This window comes from Haliaeetus leucocephalus, unplaced genomic scaffold, assembly GCF_000737465.1.
Source record: "Haliaeetus leucocephalus isolate CR32 unplaced genomic scaffold, Haliaeetus_leucocephalus-4.0 Scaffold406, whole genome shotgun sequence".
In the NCBI taxonomy this organism is placed as follows: domain Eukaryota; kingdom Metazoa; phylum Chordata; class Aves; order Accipitriformes; family Accipitridae; genus Haliaeetus; species Haliaeetus leucocephalus.
In genome coordinates this window covers 6637338-6660075 of record NW_010972842.1, presented here as the reverse complement: position 1 = coordinate 6660075, position 22738 = coordinate 6637338, and the positions used below count along the sequence as shown (strand labels likewise).

The 22738-nt window shown below is 40.8% G+C and overlaps 1 protein-coding gene across 1 annotated transcript; it reads left to right on the top strand.

Moving 5' to 3' along the window:
• The first annotated feature begins 12 nt into the window (after nucleotides 1-12).
• DBX2 (developing brain homeobox 2) lies at nucleotides 13-21272 on the top strand. The gene is made up of 4 exons (XM_010574074.1): nucleotides 13-403; nucleotides 13140-13235; nucleotides 17912-18099; nucleotides 20537-21272. Exons 1-4 carry the CDS (start codon nucleotides 67-69, stop codon nucleotides 20855-20857), a joined length of 942 nt encoding a protein of 313 aa, XP_010572376.1. The 5' UTR covers nucleotides 13-66; the 3' UTR covers nucleotides 20858-21272.
• Nucleotides 21273-22738: the final 1466 nt, after the last annotated feature.

Sequence of the window (22738 nt, the reverse complement as noted above, 5' to 3'; positions counted from 1 at the left end):
GGCCGGGCGGGGGTGGGCTGGGCTGGGCAGGGCGAGGCGGGGGGGGGGGGGGGAAAAACCCTCGCTATGCTGCCCAGCGCCCTGTACTGGGACCTGGTGGGCTCCTCGGCTCTCCTCAACCTGCCGGCGGCGCCGGGCTTCGGCAACCTGGGCAAAAGTTTCCTCATCGAGAACTTGCTGCGGGCCGGGGCGCCGCCGAGCCCTGCCCAGCTCCGTCCCCTCCCCGCCAGCCCCGTCCCCCTCAAGCTGTGCCCCGCGGCGGAACAAATCAGCCCCTCAGGGGGTCCCTACCCGACAAGATGGGCTTTTCAAGTGCTTAACCCCTCCGCGGCGGACGGCGGCCGCCTGCCAGCGCGGGCTCCGGCGGCGGAGAGAGGCGGCGTCTTCCCGCCGGCAGCCACAGGTGAGCGCCGGCCCCTTCCCCGCGTCCCGCCGCCGGGGAGTCGGGACGAGAAGGGGCTTCGTGAGGAGAGAGGGGACGCCGGCGGGGAGAGAGGCGGCCGCTGCCCTCCTGCCGGCCGCTCGGCCCAGCCGGGAGGTGGCAGCGGGGGGCCGCCGTGCCCCGCAGGGTGCCGTACGGCCGGGGAGTCCTCCCGGCGGCGGAGGAGGAGGGGTGCTGCCGGCGGGGCTCCGGAGCGGGGTCTCGCCCTGCTGCTCGGCGAAGGGACCCCGAGGAGCGGGCGAGGGGCCGGTGGTGAGGGCAGGCGGACGGCGGCTGTAAACCGCGCGGGCCGGCGCACCTGTGTGGGTGTAGCGAGCGCGGCAAAGCCTTGTGCTTTCGGGTCTGCTCGTTCTTCGCAGCCTGAGGGGGTGGTAAAAGAGCTTCACCGCCAACAGGCGCTCCGGGGAGGGTTGAAAGTCCTAGTTTTGGGAGAAAGGCGAGCGGTCCCGTCCCCTGCGGCAGCGATAGGTCGGGAGGCAGCAGCCCCCTCCTCAAGTGCCCCGTCCCTGGGGGCAGCAAGGGCTGAAGGGCCGGGCTCTTCCTACCAAAAAGAAAATTAATTCAAGCAAAGCAGGCAATTTTCTGGAAGTTTTGACAAAACCAGGGGCGGAAAAAAAAAAAAAGAGCTTTAAAGCTGTGTAAAAGGTCAGTAATAGCCATTCGGTCCGGCGTTAAAGTAAAAACTGGGTGGTGGGAGACGTGTGCCTTGTGCCGGGCTGCCCACGGTGTTTGCTGTCGCGGGGGGTGGCTGCGATTTTCTGTTGGAACAGGCCCGCAGTAAGCTGTGTCATTGAACTGGAAACGAATAGTTCTACAAAATAGGTTTTGTTTCTCGGATGTGCCGATTTTCACGTAAATATGTTTTGTCTGGGCACGAACGATGTTTTAAAGTATTTTTAGGAATGCGTGCTTCTGTCAGCCGTGGAACTGATTGAAGTTGAATTCAAAGTTAATTCATAAGATTAGGTATTAGACTCACCGTCTAGATTGCATTTTGCCTCTCCGTTGTAATATATCAGTTTATTTCAGTCTTGTGTGGTGTTTTCAGAATTTTTATTTATGATCATGCAGTTTTAAGTGTACTTGAAATGAAATTCAGACAAGCAGAATCGTATTTATTGAAGTAAGTCTTTGAGGTGTGAAACCAAAAGGCTCGTTTTAGAAACAGAATAACAGTTGTTTTCTTTTCAAGCATAATTTTACTTCAGTTAAATCCTACAAACTGTTCTGCAAAATCCAAACCAGTTTTTGATCCTTTAGCATGATGTACTTTAAAGGTAGGTAGGAGAGAGTCAAAGAAGCGTATGTTAACATTTCTGAACATTCCAGACCTCAGCTGCCCTAAGTGTTATCTTAAGCGTATCAGTTATTTAAACATGTTTATTTTAACCAACTATAGGTTAGGCCAGGAAACAGGACAAGTATCATCTTTCTGGAATTAGGTGCATATTCTTTCCCCTTGCCCCCCCAAAAAGCTGTAGAAAATGCTACGTTTATGTGTACAGAGCGCATGTAAAAGGGAAGACTGCACATGCCTCAGGACTCGTTGCTATAGGTAAACTTTCTGTAAGTATTACAGAAGTTCCTGAATGCTGAGTTTTTCAAATGCTTGCTTCCAGGATTAGTTCTTTCTTTGATTAGCCTACAGTGGTACTCGTGAATTTAGGAAAGTGTGGCAGGTCTGCCTAGTGATTTGGAGTCTGATCCTACATTTCTTCTGATCCCACAGCTCCCAGGGATTTCAGTGGGAGCTCTGGGCAAAAGCACCAGGCTCTTATATTTGGGCAGTGAGAAATACTAGGTTTCCTTATGCATTATGCACTCAGAAAAAAAGTCTCCTGCAAATGTAGAAGATGTACCACAAAGATGTATATATTCTAACAGGGATCTGTTGATTCTGATCTGACTTACATGTCTTCAAGTGTCAAGGGCTCTTGGGTGTCTGAACTTTGATAAATGTAAATTAGATTGGAACTGTCCTGCTAAGCCAGATTTTGTGGTTTCTAAGGAGTCTCTTCTCTCTAGCGTAGGTGTACGCTGGGGGAACCATTCAGACTGGACACTTGCATTTGTGAATAGGGCTGGGGTGGTCAGGCTGTGTGTTATGTTTTTTGTTTATGCAGTGATAGGGCAAAAGAGTGTTTTTCAGAATAAGAATTTTAGCCTTCAGCGACTAATGAAGGTATTTTAACTAAGGAATTCGTACTAAGTAGGGTTTTTTAATTTACTGATTATTGTGACTATTCACTGGTTTTTGTGAGTTATTTGAGGAATAAACTCTTTCCTATTTGGAGCCCCTAAATCACATGGCATTTTGGAAAATCTTGGTCTAAGTCTTTAATAAGACTATTGAACATGATAAAGCAAAATGTTTTTTTAATCCTTCTGAACTAGCGAGTGCTTTATAAATCATGCAGGGACTAAAAGTGCTGTAACAAACTAGCTTGGCATAATCCAGGGGTTTTAAAGTAAAAAAGAAAAAATGCTACAGAAAAGACAATTGACAAAATATCAGGTTTTTTGGAATCAGTAATCTGTATTGCTCATGTAGTCCCAAATTCTGGTGAGGTCACCAGAAGTTCTCAGAAAGGAGGGAATATAAAATCACACCAGGGACTGAACTGAATAAGCTGAACCTTTTTACAGTTCCAAAACCAACATGTATCCACAGCACCTACCAAGGAAAGACATGAAGAAAGCGCTCCATTTTAGGGTACCTTTTAACACTCCCTAAAAGTGCTAAAGAGTGAAATCCTGTATTCTTTCTGTAAACTGGAAAACTCTTAGCCATGGCGGCAAAGGACACCAGGTAGGATGTCACTCTTGATCTGGTCCATCTCGTCATGGTAGCTTTTCCCTTTGTAACTCCTCAGCAGCAGAGTTTTATCAGCAAGTTTCCATTCCCATAATTTACAGGTTTCAAAAGATTTAGTTTGACTATATCAAGAGCTTATCTGCATGTGTATTTTGAGTTCTCCAAAATTATCTGAAATGAAAAACTGAACAACTACTCAGAAAGTGTCCCATCCAAGATACATCATCTAATGAGTGGGCTTGAAATAAATATCTTTATGTTGTCTGTAAAATATTAAAATCATCACTTTCCATTGTTACACCAGTTTTAAAAAATGAAATGTAATCAAATCATAGGTTTTTTAAATGAATTTAGTTTATTTTGACTTAAGAGTACAACCGCATGCAGAAGCAGCATGTTACATAAAACTTAAGAAGGAAAAGCAGAATGAGCATTATTGCTATATGATAAACTCACTTGCCTTCTGCAATGGTATGCCTGCCAGATTCCCGCAGGCTTTCTTGCACCTTGCTCTGAAGCCCTGGTGCTGATGGTGGAATGCTGAACTGGGCCCACCACCTTCAGCAGGTGTGGTAGACACTGTGTTTCTGTCTAGCTGAACTGAATTTCTCTTAACCTGTGCACTATGGGCCTGATTCTTCTCTTTTAAGACCTTTTGCCTTGATGAAATAAATGCATAATGCTGGCTTCTGCTTTGTGAGAACTTTGCATACAGTGTGTATTTGTAGCCCTGCCTAGGTAAAGCAGTGCAGAATCTGGTTCTGCTTTTTAAACACTGGATGCCTGGACTGTGTTCTTCCTGGCTAAAAACTTTTAAAAATGCATCGTTGTAAAGCAGCGTTTCCCAGTGAAACATATTACAGCTATGCAGTTTATACTTGCACTGCCTCTTAAAGGATGAGGGAAGCTCCAGATGAAAGTTCTCAGCAAACTAACGGACTCTTAAGCATGGAGGAAGTCCTCAATTTCTGCTTGCTAATCTGGGATTTAGTCCCTCTCCTTGTACTCCGGTCCTATCATTATCTTCTGGATAAATTAGAAGACTTGACCAGTTTTCCTCAGTATTTTCTGACATAGGAAAGTTACCTGGAGGATGCTGAGGTGCAGTCTGTTGTAGCACAGGTGCTTTAAAGAGATCCAGTCCACATCTTTCCTCATGGCTTGGTTTCCAGAAATATTGGCTGAGAACAGGTCAGAGTGACCTCCTTGAGAAATGTGAAGTTACTCTGCTACCTGGAATGATCTTCTGAAAAATCTCTGCTCTTCTCAAGTAATTTGCCCTGGAGGAGGATGACAGTAAGTGCTTTGCAGCCTGAATATGGTCATTAGTGGTATGACCATGAATATGGTCATACGTGGCAAGAATCTGGCTTTCTGCTTTAATCTTGGAATTTTGATAGATTAACAGAGAAAGGAAAATGAAAAGTGCAATGAAACAAATAAATGTAACAGTGAGATACTTCCACTGCAAAACTTGCTGAAAAATTAAGTTTACAGGATTTTTGCCTAAAGCGTAAGAATACAATAGAGCAGAATAAGGTACAGTACATATAACACAAAAGAAAGCAATTAGAACAAGTATGTCATGAACATAAATTGGACTTATAATAATAAACACCCATTCTGTGATACAGATGTAGCTTTTCTTTCTGTAATATTTGAGTACTTTACATTTTAATACATTTATCATCACAGTGTGCCAGTGAGATAGGAGAGATTTCTACTGCATAGAGGAGGAGCTGGAGCAAAACGCAGTGAGGTGACTTGCCTAAGGTAATACAGAAAAAACAGTAGCATTGCAGGGAAGGAAAACCAAGCCTTCCTCTGCAGGCTAAGTCTTTGGACCCGGGTCAGTTTTTTCCCCCTCGGGTGATGACAGCAATTCTATCCTGCAACAGTTATTTTAATCAATATACCTTATTGCCCATTTTTAGTAAAATCTCTTGTGTTTCTTTATGACAACCGGGAGATACTTGAATTACTGAAATTAAGTGATTTTTTTTCCCTTCATTTTGGACCCTCTCAGTGAATAAATGCTTATTAATTATTGATTTCAAACCAACTGGCAGCCACAGTGTGTCCTCAAGTGACATGTAACACTAACTTTCAGTAAAATAAAAGGCAGGAAAGAGCCAAGCGTTTTCTCTCGGCTCCCACTAGGCTTGCACTAGCCTCTGGAAAGTGCTACCCTCACTCAGGCAACAAGTTGACTAACAAGCCTCAGGATTTTCCTGTTTTGTTGGTGTTCTCTGGGGATAGAAAGTTTCTTCAGGGTGGGGAGATCTACTTGACATCTTTTCTTATGCCCTCATTGCCAGGAGCACCAAGACACCTTCACCTGTTTTTAAAGTTTGTCTTTGGAGGCAGAGAAGTTTCTGTGAGTATCTTTTCCTGCTTCCAGTTAACTTTGTGAGTCATTTAATAGAATCGGTTTGAGGTGCCTAGCATACCTTAAAAGTGGCTGCAAAATGGCTTTTTAAAGGACAAATCTTTGTCCTCATTGTAAGGTTGCCAGAGCTAGACTAGTGCCAGCTACTCTCTGACTGAGCCACCAGTCTGGCAGTCTGGGCTCAGCAGGGAATATGAGCATTGGCTGGGCAGTGCTCTTGCCTCTGGAGACTCTTGCTGTGCCATCTCTGAGAAAGGAAGAGGATCCCAAGTTTGGTCCTTAGGAAGATTTAAGCACTGCCAGAAAATCTCAGAGCCGCACTAGGAAGACAAGTGGTAGGGTTTTCAGAAAAGCAATTCACCAAGGGGAAACCCTGGAGTTAATTCACTAACTTCTGTAAAATGTATTTTGTATTGCAGAATGAACTGGTCTTCTGAAATCTTGTAGTATATTCTTCATGTTTTTAGAAAACACATGAATGTGATAAGGAATAATGTCATCAGGCAAGTTCTCGAGTGTAGATTTCAGGTTTCATTGTACTGTGATTTTTTTGTATTAACAAATTCCCCTGAATTTTGGAAGGCAAGTTCTCTGCCTCCATTGCCCACCAAAGGTGTTATGTGTTCTTGTATAATGCAGCTCTGCAAAATAACTCTTACTCTGATTTTTCTAAATGGTACTTTTGTGGTCTATCATGACCCATAGCGGAATTGGGAAGGTAATTTTTTCAAAATGAAAACAAGTGCAGGTATATAAAGTAGTAGGAGGCTGTTTCAAATGTCGGATATGTAGACCTTGATCCTTATAAAGTTAAGCACCTAAATATTTTCACTAACCTGGGCTGTGTTTCTTTGAGGTGAGTCATGATGTCAGAGAAGTGGCCTTTGCTTTGTGCTGAAAAGCTTATGAAAATTTCCCTTGAGAGGCTACCTTTTTCTGAAGTTATAACACATAATTCTCTTGAGGTATTTTGTATGTATGTTGAGGTTTTTACCTCCTCCTCTTGGACAAGTTGGTGTTGTTCATTAAAGTCCCCACCCGTGGAATCTCGTGAATATCTTGAATTTCACCTTGAAAAAGTATTTCCTTGTACAAATGTAAAAAGGCTAAAAACATCACATGTTTAAGAAAAAGTAGGAAAAACAATTCACTGTTTGTTATTTTTTAATTCTAATGTTTAGCTGATCTTTAGACTTTTGTCTGGCTGGAGCTGGCAATACTGCAACAAGTAAAGACTGGTCCAGGTAGGAAATTTTAGCTAATCAGTGCATACCGCTGGAATAATTGTGCATTTTGGCCTATCATATGATTTCGAATTCAGGCTGCAGCAATGAAGAACCAGTGAATTGCCTCTTGCAGCATATGACCCTAATTTTGCCTTGCTTGAGGAAATTATTTCTAAACAAATTGTAATATGTTGAAAATCAAGGAAAATAATTTTAGTTCTTTTATGGCTGACTTTTATCATTTTTTTACAAAGTCTTTATGGCTGAACAGATGATTGTATTCTTTTGACGTTACCTATGAAGGATAAGAAGAATGTCACAGTAGTTCAGCTGTTTAATAAAAAGTAGGTGTCTTGTCTAATCTAGTTGTCTAAATACCCTGTCTAATCCATAGTCAATACAGAGAGACGCCTCCAGAAGATGACACAACCTATCTTCTTAGACGTCTATTTTAAGGTGATGAATCATTATATAGAGCTAATTATCTCTTCTCATTGACTGTGCAGGAGGCCCAGACAAGGAGCTTAGACAACACACTGAAGTTTTAGACAGAGAAGTGACAGTAATGCCCCTTTTGACAAGAACTGGTAAGCAGAAAGTGCTGGGGCACACTCATGCGTGGGCATCTTGAAGGAGGACAAAGCTGGAGGCAAAGCTGGTAAATCCACAGCTTTCCAGATCCCCATCTTTCTTCTCAATAGCAAGGCTGTGTACAAGGCATGGAGAGGGTGGAAGCCACCTTTACTGCTGACACCAGGAGACCCATGGAGCCTTTGGCAAATGGTGTGGGGTTTGGTTGTTGCTTTGGGTTGTCACAGAGGTGAAATGTGAGCATGCATTGTCACCAGGCTGAGGCACCCATCTTTCTTGAGGTGGAGAAAGATGTGTACAGCAACTCATGCCCTAATAATAAGCCATGTGAGTGATGCTTCTGAAAATTGATAGTGATTCACGTGATCTTAGCTAATCCGCAGTGTGACTCTGTCAGCTACTACATTGCTATAGATGGAAGAAAACGATGATCATGCTGTTGGCACGTTTCAAGCCCTTTTTGTTGCGACTACTCTGCTAATTTTTGAAAGCCCCACCGAGACCCAACATAAAAATGCAAGCCCACTTCTCACATCTGCCTTTTGTGTAGGATTTAAAAATATATATTTAGAACTTCAAAACCCATTTTATGAACGTTTGCCAATATTTTAAAACTGATCTGTGTATGCTGCTCTGGTCTGCCTTTTGGCTTGACTTCCTTTGAGCATTCATGCAGTCGTGTTTTACAGGAATGAATGGGAAGCAAATAGACAGTGGCTTTGGGAGTGCAGGAAAGCCAGCTCTGATGGATGCTGTACCACGGGCTCTTGCAGTAAGTTTTGCCAGGTCCATGTGGTTGTGACTGCCTTTGGTGGAATATTGCAGTGGCGGTTGCTTCCTTCTCATGGCCAGGTGCTCCCCTTCAGCTGGCTGAAATGCTTTGGGGGTGCACAACTGCTGCTGGAACATTGCACTCTAAACACAGTAGCTGCTGGGGACAGAGCCATGGTTCATTGTGAGGCCCAGGGCTTGTGGTTCAGGAGCAGAAATGGTGCCATGTGGCTCAGCTAGACCACTAACCTGGCAGAGCTGCTGCTGGCCTATTTGCAGGGAGCTCTTCATGACATGAAACTTTCCTGCAGCTTTGCAAAAGCGTGCTTTAGTCATTGCCAAGAATGAGCGTAGGTAGGAAACTGCAGTTTACTTGTGCCCACTTCATGGGCACAAACCATCCAAGGTTCTCAGGTGAAATGGGATCATTTTACTGATGATATTTTTAATTCTCCTGCCGGGGCTGGAGCCTGGGCATCACTGTGGAAAGCAGTTCATGTGGGCATAGCAATACTTGGAGAATTAAAGGGCTCATGCAGCTTGAGGTCTGTCTGTTCCTGTGCTTACTGTTTCTTGTTAGCTGGCTCTAGGCAGCTTTCTGAATCATTCTTTGGAAGTGTTTCAGCTCTCTTCACAGGTTTATACCACATTTTTATCAGTGAGCTTTAAAAAAACCCAGCAAACGAACAGCATGTACAGTGAAGGAGCTGTGTATGGGTCATACCAGAAGTTTACCATCAGTTTACTTTTCCTCAATAGCCATTTTTTCTTCACCTGTTCCCTCTTTCTTGCTGGCTAATGGTCTACACTATTTCCTGAGTCACTTCACGAGACTGGGATTAGGAAAAGCAAACAGCGTCTTTAATAAGCCATTTTAAAATTACATATCCATTTGAACTGAATTGTACTGAGGAACCTTGCTCTCAAAATGGTGGATAGTTGGAAGGAAAACTTCTGGTCCCACTGTCAGCATGACTTTTTAGTATGGGAGGGCTTTTGAATTTAGAATATCTTCAGAGCTGTCGGTATACTTCAAAATATCAGTATCTGAACTAATCTCTGAGTTTTAAGCACGAGATGGGCTTGAGGTCCATTTGCATGTTTAATATCATTCTATTGTCTGTTTGTAAAATGCTTTTTATTCACAAAGCTGAATGTAAATGAGCATTATTACTAAAATTTTGCATGTAGCAACAGTGTCAAAAGAATTTATCTTTTGTGAAAAAATAAATAATTTATTTAATTTTAGATATTTCATCCTTTTATATTTACGACCTGATAAATTTTCTTTTAAAGTATATAGTACAATTTTTGGAGTGCCAAGAAGCACTTATACCGTACTCTGATATTTCATTTTCATGGATCTGTGAAGCTAAACCTGTACAGTCTTGACTCTTGTGAAACACTTAATTCCACACAATCTCTGGTTTTATGAAATATGAATGCAAAGCAGAAAAAGAATTAAGTATCTTGAATACAAATTATTAGGATTTGGCCCCTGGTTAATGCGTACTCCACATGGCTGGAAGCAGCAGCTACCTTTTGGTTACTGTGTACTTCATTCTGGCCAATAAATACAGAATTAATATTCTGACATGTTCAGCAATTTTCACCCTTATGTGAACAGCAAATGATGTTTGCTTCAGGTCGCTTGACCAACAAATATTGGTAGACTGGCCATGATACATGTGAACAGGAAATAAAAGCATTGGCAATGCTTTCTGTACATTGTCTTCGGCACTGATAGCTATTCTGTCATTCTTACAGGTACAATCACAGTATAATTCTGAAATACATATACGTTAGATTAGATGTATCATTTTTCTCTGAGCAATTTTCATTCTGTTAATGCAGTTTCACGCAGACAGTGGAAACCATTTAATGCGACGAATAGTCTCTGCTTTTTCTATCAAAGATAAAATATATACTTGGATGTGTTAGCTTGAAGCATTAACATTTTTCTCTACATAGAGCTCTCAAGGTAGAGTTGAGCACCCCTGTATTATTATGCCAGATTTTTTTACTGGTGTAACTGCTACACATTGGTTTGAGTGCACCAGCTTCACTAGACGTGACCTGGGGATGTGGTTTGATATACTTAAGCTACAATTCACTTGTGCATTTAGTGTAGTTGGAGCACATTAAAGAAGTTTATAAACTAGACAGATGCATTACAGTAGGCTTAGGGAGACATAATGCCATTGTTTATTCCACAGGATCTAGAATAAATCAGTCTTGAGAAATGGTTTCGGGAACCACTTGGTTCAGAGTTATATGAGGATATCATCCGTATGTTATTTCTTAAACAAGTGTTCTGCCTTAAAGGGATATGTGCTATGCAGGCAGAAAAGACAGCAGTTGGTTGAGGGAATTAAGTAAAATGCCCAGTAAAGTCAGAAGCATGATTTTCATTTACTTGAGCAGAATTAGTGCCAAGATCTCTACTGTCTGCATCATGGTGCTGTGCTAGTGTTAAATCATTGCTAGCAATATACATGGAAATATGTAGCTTGTTTGGAGTTTCCTTAAGCAAAATGTCTCAAGTTTTGACCCTGATCTGGCTCCTGACCTTTATGCTTGCAGCTTGCTTGTTGAGAGATTTGGTGAATGGAGAAAACCTATCCTTTCCTTTTCCTCTATCTTTATTTGCAGGAACGTGCTATCTCTCTGAAGCAGTAGCTTATTCAATTCTGATTTATCCAGGTATCTCATGGCTGTATCACGTATGATCACCACATTATCAAAAAGAGGAAGGAACTGGGGAGAGTTAAGAAACCATAACAGGAAACATCCAGGACAGGCCACCATGTCTTGACAAAAATCGTATGGCATGAGTAAGGTGCTGGAGCAGTGATTAAAGGGAATAGGGCATTACAGCAGCCAAGGAGTATTTGAGGTGTATGAAAAGGAAGCAAAGGAATTGAGTGTGGCACCTTCTGTATACTAAGTTGTGTTTTCAGCGGTGGAAAGTTTTACCTGACTGTAAGGGAAACTTGATAACGGCATGAGGAGTGTGGCTCCCAAGGAAGGAAGGAAAAGCTCTTCACCTGGGAGTTTGGGAACTGCAACAGATAAAACATTTGCAGCAGATGAAAGATACTGTCAAGAACAAGTTCTCATGTTCAGGAGGATGGCTGAGATTATCTGGCAGGTATACCTTCTCCATCTCCTGTGTTTCTTCAGTTAGTCAATTCCTTTCCAACTTGTACACCCGACCAATTGCATTGAAGCCCCTTGGATATATGTGATAGGTAATGTTTGGCTGCACATTCTTGCCTGTTTTAAGCTCCTTAGGACACAGGTCCACATTTGATGGTCTTGTGTGGAAGAGAAGCTTTAGACTGCTAATGCCTGATGTAAATCATTCCTTTTTGTAAATGTTTTGCAAGCATGCACCTCAAATGTAGGCAATTAGTTCCTCTTGGAGTATATTTATATTTCATTAGAAATAGCAAAGTGTCAATGAAGAGCTCTAGCAGTAAAACGCTTATCAACTTGTAATTACAGTTGAAGAAATTTTCACCTAAGGTTGTATAAATTCAGATAAAAAATGGAGGTAAATATTTAAAAAATGCTTAGAGTTAGGCTTCTACAGCAATAGTTCATTGCTTTGGGAGATCAGCAGATTTAATGGTCAGAAAACTTATGAGGGTGTCATAATATATACTCAGGAACCTAATTTTGAGTGATATTTATTTTTAGTTCCAGTTGAAAAACCTTTAAAAATCAGCAACAAGGCTTATATACGTTTATCTATTTATCATTTTTCCTGATTGTTGATTTCTTAATTTTTTTTATCTAAGTGTGCAGTTACTTCTTTTTAATTGATTAGGTTATTTCTAGAGATTTGGACAAACTTCAGTACAGGGTCTAGAGCTGTGTATTTTCTTCCTAAACCAAAACAGGAAAGTGACATAAATGTTTTGATGCTGATCACATTCTATTAGCCTACAGTTCTAGCAAGCATGATGTATCTATTTTCAAAAGAAAAAGATATTCCAAGTTTCATAGCTGACGAGTATGTGCAGAAATTAAAAGGTAATTAAGATTAACAGAAAAGCCCATGAGCTTTATAGAAAAATTTAAGGGATTATTAGACAGTGAAGACCTTTCCAAGATTTGGAAGCGCTTTTTAGACATAACAGAGACTTTTGATTCATTGGTTCAAAAAATTCTATAGAAATTTTACCAAATATTACCTAATTCTGTGGGTTGATTTTGCAATTTTTTATTGTATTAAGCAGAGCCTTCTTCAGCAAGTGGTTTATTTAAATTTAGAGCACTTTCCCAGCAAGAGTGAGTTTACTGTCAGGATAGCAGAATCAGGCCCTGTAGTTTGTGCCTATAGAGCTCAGCTGGATTGTCTCATTGCATTTTATAGAATTTATTCATAAAGGTTTCTTACTTATTGGAGACCTTATTGGTTTGAGTACTAATAACAGCATTGGAGTACAAGTAGAAGAGACAGGATTAACTTTTAGATTCTGTTTTTCTAGGATATCATGCTTACTAGAGTTATTTAAAATAACTTATTCAAATGCATTAGACTCATTATTTCAACAATGTATCCTTAAAACAATGCATTCAATCTCAATATTTAGGAAAAGAACCCCATAATTATAGCAATTACAGAAATAAACTTCAAATCTGCAGAGCTGCATTCTTATGATAAATGTATTGAGAGTTTTGCATGTTATAGTTAAGCTACCCATGTAAAATAACCTTGCTAAATTAAAGAGCAATTACTTGGTTTATCATTGTTTGCCTTAAAAATATCACCATCTTGAAAAAAAGGAAAAAGAACTTGTGGGGCAGGACTTTACACACTGACTTTTTGGAGGACTGTTGTTATGAATATCACCTAAGCTCAATGGATAATCAATTAGATCTATGCTTTCTTTGCAGCTCTTTCCAAACACTTTTTTCTCCGAGCCCCGCCATTCTACTCAGCATGCTGTGGTGGGTCCTGTCAGCACCCTGCATCCCCCACTGCTTTTCCAAGTAAGTTTTTATGCTTCATCAGTAATGCTTGAGTTATTCTGTAAACCAAAGCAGCAGGATTTAATGTGTTCTGGAAAACTAATTGGTGATGCAATGGCAGCAGCTAATTCCTTAGTAAAATCACAGCAATCCTATTCAGAGGGTTTCCAAAGATTTATCAAACTTAAGTACACTGAGCAATTGTGAGAGCTTTCTAATGGCATTGAGACACCCAGACAGAGCTAACCTAGGAAGGCTGCTTGTTTTCAGTGTGCTAGAAAAGATTCTTTAAAATCAGTAACTCTTTTAAAAATCTGTGTCAATAAACATTTGCAAATAAGAAAAGAGCTGAAAGATCTTAAAATGGATGCTGCATTTTAATGTCTGTTAGGGATAAATTATGATTCAGGAAGCCCTAGCATTATTTAAATAAAACAGTCATTCTTTTTGTAGCAGTCAAATGCATGCACATGTTTAATTTGTTTTTCTTTTTTAATTATGATGTAAAAAAATTGAAGAAGTACGTTGAAGAGAATTTTGGCCAGTATACACTATAGATTCAGGATTAAGACCTGGAATGCACTTCTATTTAATCCAAATCTAAATTTAACCATGATTGGGAAGTTTGTGTGCCATGGCATAAGAATGGATATTCATGATTTTACATGTTTATGGCTCAGGAATACAAACAGAAGAAGCATGTCCTCGTCCTGCAACGCAGAGAAAAAGTACAACTCGCGTGTCAAATCCAAATGAAAATTGGAGCTTATGCATGCTCTAGCATATACTTTTTTATCACAGTTGCATTCAAACCCTTCCTGACTATGTGCATGCGTTTTATGAATGTTTCAGGAGGGCAGTTGCTAAGTTGAATGATTCTTGACAAGTGAGGCAGCAAATGCTGGCAGTTTAATGAGCTGCAAGTTTCTGAGCACCTCTTTAGGGGGCTGACACTTTCCCACAGAGCGTTTTACATGGCCCCGGCTCTCCCACAATGGCTGACAGCACCATGACCAATCACCACTTTCACTTTACTCATCCACACGCGACCTCACCACAATTTTTCACTGTGCAGATGAACTTTAGGAACCATTTCACATTGAAAAGGCCTGGGCAAGGGTCAGTTGCCCTTTTGTATGGCCATAAAGCAATACTCTATGTGCCAGTCTTTTCTCCTGTCTCACATTCCAAGAGATTTTCTGGACACCATTTAAAGCACTTGACTGAAAAATAAAGCAGTGAATGAAACTGACTTTTATAGACTCATTCTAGCTCATCTTCCCATATAACCCTGTCTACCTGAAAAGGGATTTAGTGGATGAGCTGAGTGTATACAGGGACTTGCTGAATACATAGGCCCATTATCAACTGTGGGGATTGTTTATTAACCAGGACTGATACACTACTATTTTGGAAGTGACCTATTAATTGTCCATTTAACTAGAATGTATTGAATTCAAATGAAAAAATGGAAACCATGACTAAAGCTTTTACTTGCTCCTTCAAGGTGGTCTCTGCCATGAAGGCAAATGAAGATTGTTCCACAGATTAAGAGGACATTTATCACTATATATTAGGATACAAAGGAAAGACTTAAAAAAAACCCGCAGCAAAACAAAAATCAAACCAGCAACATAGGAAATAGTTAGTAACAGATTCACATTTATGTCAGCAGAACACTGAACCTTTTGATGCACATTCAGAGCAACAGGCTGCAAACTGCCTTATTTCATTTTGATGCAATTGTTGAAATGTATGAACGACTGCCTATCCCGCCGTGCTGAAAAATCCTTTAATCCACAAACCGAAATTTAGGTTTTGTGTGTGCAGTCAGAATGCATTTTGGAATATGCGGTATTCTTAAAAAAATTCTCTAGGCTGGTGAATTGGGGGTGAGTATTCATTATCCCAAACACACGTTTCAAATTTTTTTGACCCAGCAGCTGTTCGCTAAAGCTTGTGAGCATTCTGCTCATCATTAAATTTTGTTTAGTTAATCCTTTAAAATCAGTCACATACTGTGCCTTAGAGTGTGTAGATTCTCCACTATTAAGTTAGTGTAACACAGGTGTTGAGCTGTACCCTGCATACTGCCTGTGTGGGAATTAATTGGCACCTTGGGGCTCCAGCGGGAGGTTGTTTCTTTGCCAATTGACTGTTAACAACCAGCCAGGCAAGACAAATTTTAAGGGGTCACATAATCTGGCGTCCTCTGTCCTTGCCTGACAACTCCATTGTGGAACAGAGGCCAGGAGGCAAGGACCAGCCCTGTTACGCCTCTTCCTCGCTGGTATCTCTCATCCCGCGGTGGGGATGAGAGAAGGTACCAGCTCTTCTGCTGTCAGACTGTACCTTCCAGTAAACTTGAGAATGGCTGATGATTCATCAGAAACTACTCAGAGGCTACCTGGAAAAAGGTACCTAAATTCACCAAATTTGAGCAAGAAGGAGAGAAAACATGCTTGAGGAAGAAGGGCCAGTGTTTGCCTCCAACTTCGTGGACAGGATGAGAGCTTGAGGTGGGGGTTGTGAGGGGGCCATGCACTCCTCAGAAATAGGAACCTGGCTTGCCCTTTGCCTCCATTGTGGCATTTTGACTTTTGTTCTGCAGATAGTTTATTTTGGTTTGGCTTGAGTCTGACTGTGTCTCACTGGGTAATAAATATCAGGACAGTAACTGGTAGGTTATGATTTTTCTATCTGATCTCAGATACAATTTTGAAAATTGAAATACATCTGTATAAATTTAGACTTATTTATATTGTAACATTTTAAATCATAACAATTACTTTCTGCTGCAGTCTGTTATGAGGGGCAAATATAAAGATGATCTTAAAGTGTAGAAAAATTCAAGAAAGGCATGTCTAGCAGAATGCAATGGTCCTTAAAGCAGTAATGTTTCACAGTGGCAGTGTATTTTAGGAAAGGATCGCTATATGCTTGCTCAGTTTCTGATATTCTTCCTCTAGCGGTCACAGCTGGAGGCAGGATACAGGGGTAATGTATGTAATATCAAACCAGTCACACAAGCACCACAAAAGTATTTAGTCAACTTTGCAAGACATACACATATACACTTTAGTTTCTCATCATTATACATACATGGTTCTACAATATCCTTGGTATGTCTGTGTTTGTTTCTCTGTGAGTGTTTAAAGATACACATACCATGTGTATATATGTATAGTATACAGAAGTTGAAATGTGGTTTAGCCCCAAGGAACAGTTTGTTGAAGCTGCATCTGGGTTTAATTAGTATTTTCAAGAGCACTGTATCTATTGAACAAATGTATTTAATCCCCCTCCACTGTTAGAGCTGACTAGAGTAGATAGACTTTTTCACGACAAAAACGTGCAGTCTTTTAGAGAATCTGCTTTACATGGGGAGTTTTCCACTGGCTTTGATATGAAAATGATCAGATCCTTGACAGAAATTGAACAGCAGCACGCCTTTGCAGCTGCTGTAACTATAAACCGGGACAGCAATCTTGGCCCGTGTACATGGGAAGGTGGACAACAGGAGGACAGCTTGCACCTTTGGAGCTGGAATTGCACGCGTTACGAACTAAAGCCACCTTCGTGGCTGCCCTCCTACAGAAAGTTCATAGGCGTCAGCGGGTATGTAGCCATGGCACGGTTTTCTGAGTCAAAGTGCAGTTCTTTCCTGGCCTGCTTGCAGCTGCCCCATGCAATTGTCACATCCAATGCTTGGTGACAGGCCCTATTCAGCTGGCCTCTGGTACTGCTCCCTGGGTGAGCATTTGGGGAAGCTGGGAGTGCTGGAGGCATACCAAGCCTCACCAGGGACTGCTCCCTGTATGCTCCATCCTTCTAGGGGGAGAGGGAGCTTGGGAAAAAGCACTATAGCTTTAGGCTTCAGTGGGTGTGAGGAAGGTGAGAGATTTATCTGGATGTGGGTTTTCTGTGCTCTTTGCGAGGCCAGTGAAGGGACAATGCGAACATTTCTACTTCTCCACTGTGGCACTCTCCTCCAGCTTTGAGGCTGTTTTCCAGGGTGGGGTTCCCTCTAGGCATGGATCAAGGGGATGTGATGGGACTCATTGAAAACTGCCCTCCCAGGACTTGCTATGAGATGTCAAAGGATTAGAAACCAGGCTGAAAGGAGTAAGTCCAAGTACTCCCCAAATCCTCTACTAAAGAAATTGCTGTGGTTTCCAGAATAAGTGAGTGAATGGGCAGGGATTTTCTGAGAAATAGTTCACGCTGAAAGCCTTTCGTTAGTAAACAAAACTAAAGAAAGCCTATTTAGTTTCTTTGAATCAGTATTACAGACCACTTTTATCTGGTTCTACATTTCACACAAGGAGAAAATAAACTCCTAGGAAAACTTACTGCAGTTTACTCAGTGATGATGACGGGCAAAGGAAAAAGTGGAGAAGTTTCTTCCTGACAATATTTGAATTTTTCAGTAGCACGGGCCCTGTGTTAATGTTCCTCTATGAACTCATCTGATTTACTTTTTACCATGTCAAGGGGAGACTCTTGACCACTGACAACACCTCTAGATCCAAGTGAGGATTAAGTCCTTAATGAACGTGACTGAAGCATTACGACACACTTATAACACCAACAAATCAAAAGTGGGACAGTAGTCTGCTAGCATTATAATGAACGACACTTAATATTTCTCTGATACGTGTTAGGTATTATGTGAAATTCTCATCCATTTCTACTAGGAGAGGAAAGTGTGTTGCCTCTTCTGACCCAGGAATCTAACTCCAAAGCCCGGAGAGGTATATTAAGAAGAGCTGTCTTTTCCGAAGACCAGAGGAAAGCTTTGGAGAAAATGTTTCAGAAGCAGAAGTACATTAGTAAAACAGACAGGAAGAAACTGGCCATTAACCTGGGTCTAAAGGAGTCTCAGGTAAGGAATGACAGAACATCTGTGACTTTCTGTCTTTTTGAGGAAAAATCTTTAAAATGGCTTTGAAGGAGGAAAATTGAACAGCACAGAGGCAGCCCTGAGCTCCTTCACTGAGCAAAGACCTCAGTAAATCAATGGCATTTTTAACCAGGGAATGCTTGAGCAGCTTCCTGGTTTAATTCCTGAAGGTGTACATTCAAAAGTTGATTGCTCCATTTTCGCACAAAGTGGGAGAAACATGACCTCTGCATTTCACTTTCAACTGCCATTTTGCTGTCTGACAGAGCCCCCTCAGGAGCTTTGGGGTGAGGAACTATGCTCCATCCCACTGCCTGATAGGCAGTGATCCAGGCAGAAAACAGCAGAGCATAGAGCCCTCCTGTATTCCTCTGAACGCCCTTTGCACTCGCAGGTGAACAGCTAGTGGCAATGCAATCAACAGGACTTGCTCTGAAACCATTCTGCCTCACGAGACAGGCAACCATCCCTGCAGAAAGAAACTTAGCTGCACAAGGAAAGAGATCCTTGGAGCTGAGAGAAACTAGAAGGAAAACTTTTGGAGGTTGACCTTCTAAAATGCTCCCACTTTACTTACCAATTTGCATTTCATGGGATTTTTCATGAGTCTGAGTCGGCCTACTGCAGGACTTTAGAGTTTAGCTGAGGTTCTAATACCTCCAGTGAGCTGTACTAGCTGAATGAGTATGTTAGTGGTAATGCTGAGTGGCAGTAGCCCAGTCTGGAATCTCAGGGGCCTGACCTAGCTGCAGATAAAAACAAGGGAAAACTGCCTGGCTTGAAGAGCACAAAACCTGAAAGAAGCTGGAAAAAATGTTTGTGAGGGCATGTAACAGCAGAAATTGAACATGGTAGCCGGTGGCAAGTGGGATTCTGAAGGTGCTGGAGTAGACGCAGATCTCTAAGAGTACAGAAAGAGAGTGACAGTACAATCTTATTTCTTTGCATGCAGCAGGAGTGAAAGTGCTTAAGATATGTAGGGCAGAAGCTGTCTAGGGGGCAGAAGAGCCTGGGAATGGTGATGGGAGTTCTCACCATCTTTATCTTGGAGACTTTCAGAACTTGGCAAGGCCCTCAACAATTTGACCTAACTTTGCAGTTGGTTCCACGTTGCACAGGTTAGATCTTGTGGTCTGGAGTGGTTCCTTGTGACCTGAATGACTCTTACTCTATTGCAAGCACTGCAACTATAAATAAAACCAAGAAGCAGAGTGTGGTGCTTCTCAGTGTGATGAACAGAGCTGTAATCTCTGCAGGATAAACTATTTCAATGAAAATGCGCAATTGCGCTCACCAGTGCACTGCCTAAAAATTTCCCAATATGTAGTCAAATTCCTAATATTGCAATTATTTCCTTGAATTTTTCTTCTGTGTTCTTGGTATTCAGGAGAGCCTTGGGGAACAAAAAATAATGGAATGACACATAGATAACGACTACCACTACAGGAAAATAATTTCATGCTAATGATAGATCTGGTGATATCTGTATTTTTTGGTTTGGGTTTTTTTTATCTCGTGAAAGGAAGAGCAGTTGCTGTGAAGGTTATTTCTTCAATTTTCTGACCAGTTGTGCTGGAGGAACTGTACCTGCCATCTAAGGCAATGATTCTCAAACCTTCAAAAGCATAGCCCCTTTGTCTTCATATCAAGTATCTGAATACTAGAAATAAATGCAAATATTTAAGGGAAAATAGAACACAATCTGAATAATTTGATGGATTCCCCCCACCATTTCTTCTCTTTATGTAAAACCAATTCCTAGATGTATATTTCCCCAAGATTTTGCCAGTGTTTCATAAATGCCTTTGAATGCTTGTGATCAAGCTTTGCAACTCAAAGTTTTTGAAAAATTGATTTTATCTCAAAAGCACATAGATTCTAGACAGCTCCTGGAAAACCGTAGTCAGGCAGACAAAATGTCTTTACATCCTCACTACTGTGTCGTATGTCATAACACACATTTTGAAGCTATATGGATAAGCTAGTTTTAGTTATGTTTGTGAATAGGACAGTCGTAGTTCTTAGAGCCTCTTTTAAATAGAGGGCTTCGCATCACCAGTAATATCACTTAGTTTTGTTAATGACGATGCTAATTTACTCTGAGAATCCTTTTCTGTCTAGAAGGATGTTGCTATAGGAAATTGCTCTATCCCTAGCCACTGGGCTGTCCTTTTTCCAGTCTAAGCCAAATAATCACCTGTTAGAGGTAGTGAAAGTCAAGGAGAGTATTTGGCCAAGCTGTAGTAAATAGTGATGAGAAAATCCTCAGATAATGTCCATCAGTCAGCTTCACTGGATCTACTGTAACAATGAATAAGAAAGGAACATGAAACTAAGGGGATGGAGAGAAAAAAACCTTGTTAGGGCAAAGTTGTTTAAAGAAAAGAATGATAATAAACTCTTATTAACTTGCAAACAGGTGAAAATTTGGTTTCAGAATCGAAGGATGAAATGGCGAAACTCCAAAGAAAAAGAAGTGCTTTCAAACAGGTGCCTCCAAGAAGAAGGTCTTCAGGAGAACTACCTCTCACAATCCACCATGAATTTTACCTCCCCGTGCCCATCTGTGTGGGAAGTGTCTCAGGAGCAGGCAAGTCCAAGGTGGAGGGAGACTTCTCCAGGAAATCCTGAAAGACTTACTAGTACACAACCACCTCCAAGAGCAAATTCATCGCAGAGCCCACTGTATTTGTATCCTGACCAAGATACTGCAAATAAGGCAGTTACATCATCAGCCTAAGGAAATAGGGGCAGTTTGTAAATTGAGTGGAGAGCAGAGGCTTCAAATGAGCAGTGTTCTAAGACTAACAATATTTGGACATGTAAAGCTAACTAGTTTATGCCTCATAAATTTGCTAAAGTCTAACACCATTAAAATGACAAACAACTAATGATTTAAGAAGTATTCTTCAATAGTCAGTCTTTTCTTGTGTCTTTTCCAGTCTTGTACTGACCTTAAAAGTGAAATAGGAACTGATGGTAAGTAAAATGAAGTGAAGAGCATGAAGCTGAAGTTGTGCTCTGGTTTATACATCTGCGCTGTATATGATAATTCATTAAAAACACACTGTTAGAGAATCACTTTTATTTCTCATTGTAGTCAGACCAATTAATTTCTTTTGTGCACAAGATAAGAATAACCCTGTTTCCCTCAAGATAGTAAGTGGCTTTGGGTTCTTTTTGAAATTCATTAATTGACACAATAGGCTCATATTAGACAAACGTAGGCATTTTTAGTATGTTTTCTCTGTCTGTCCTCACCTATATCAGTATTGCATTAGTTTTAAATAGCATGGTCACAGGTCAGCTGATAACCCTGGTAAAGTATGCAATACTAAAAGACAACCAACCAACCCTATAAAATATTCTGTGTTTAAATCTCTTTGATGTGAATGCATACTGGGAAACACAATTCACTTACACTTGTCTTTTCTCCTGTGGGTGAACCTTCCAGCATTCTTAACTCTGAATTTCAGTGGCTTTTGTCAGACTGTTAGTGCAATCTCTTGTAATCTCTTCTGTGTTTCAAAACTGTAATGGCGATATGCAGAATTATAGTCCAAATGCACTAAGCAACAGAACTGTAATTGGAAAAACTGCCACTGCAGCCATCTCGGGGAAGTACTTAAGGAGATGGCATACCATAGTAGCCTTATTCCTCACTTACTTCTATTTAAACTGGTGCCAATAAGTACACATTAGCATACGTGTGTATCAAAGACAGGACAGTATTCTATGTAATACAGGTAGCCTCAAATTATATTAAAACTGCTTTACTTAAAATTATTTGCTTTCTTCATCTACTTTAAGGAAATCACTCTATGAATTTAAGTATCATTTTTTGTTTATTTGCAAGGCTTTATAGCTCAAAACAGGAGCAGAACTTTTTTTTTCTTTATCATACATTTATGAATGCATTTCTTGAGAAGAAAGACTAGAGGTATTTTATGTTATAGGCAAAACCTTTTGGAGAACATTATGGTTTTATAGGGACTATTTCATTTCTGGCAGATTCATATATTTTGTAGTCAAAAGAGATGATTATGATAATCTAGTCTGGCTTTCCTCATCATGCATGCCATGAATGTTTCTAATTATTCTTGCCTTGAGCTCCAAAGCTTTTTGCACTGTATTGTACGTCTTTCAAAAAGCCATACAATTGTCATTTAATGTTTTACCTTTTGGTGGATGACCTACTATTCCCCTTGTTACATTGTATTATCTGGGAGGTGACGTTTAGATACATTTGCAGCTAAAAAACTTGAGATTGCAGTGATGAAGCTTGTATCATAAACTTTATGCATGATCAGGCAAGTTTTGTATCCCGCCTTGTGCATGTCCTACCTTCTAAGTGGTCAGCTGTGCAGTCGTAGTCTTGCGCTATATGTCATTTCTTTGCATGTCATTGCCTATGGTTGTTTTAAAGAAAAAAGAAATTACAGAAAAATTAAGAAGTCATTTCTTCCTGTGGTTACAAACCCTCATTAGCGTAAGCTGCCTAGATACCTACCCTCAGAAGGCACTTGAACACGTTTAGTATGCCATGTGTTATATGCTATTCAGTAACGTCAGAAGTTTATTCCTATCTTGCAATTGAAATCCCAGAACCAAGTCATATTCT

Coding starts and splice junctions, on each gene's coding strand:
- DBX2 (XM_010574074.1), top strand. CDS start 67: ATGCTGCCCAGCGCCCTGTACTGGGACCTGGTGGGCTCCTCGGCTCTC. Junction 404..13,139: donor CTTCCCGCCGGCAGCCACAG/GTGAGCGCCGGC, acceptor CTTTCTTTGCAG/CTCTTTCCAAACACTTTTTT. Junction 13,236..17,911: donor ATCCCCCACTGCTTTTCCAA/GTAAGTTTTTAT, acceptor CATTTCTACTAG/GAGAGGAAAGTGTGTTGCCT.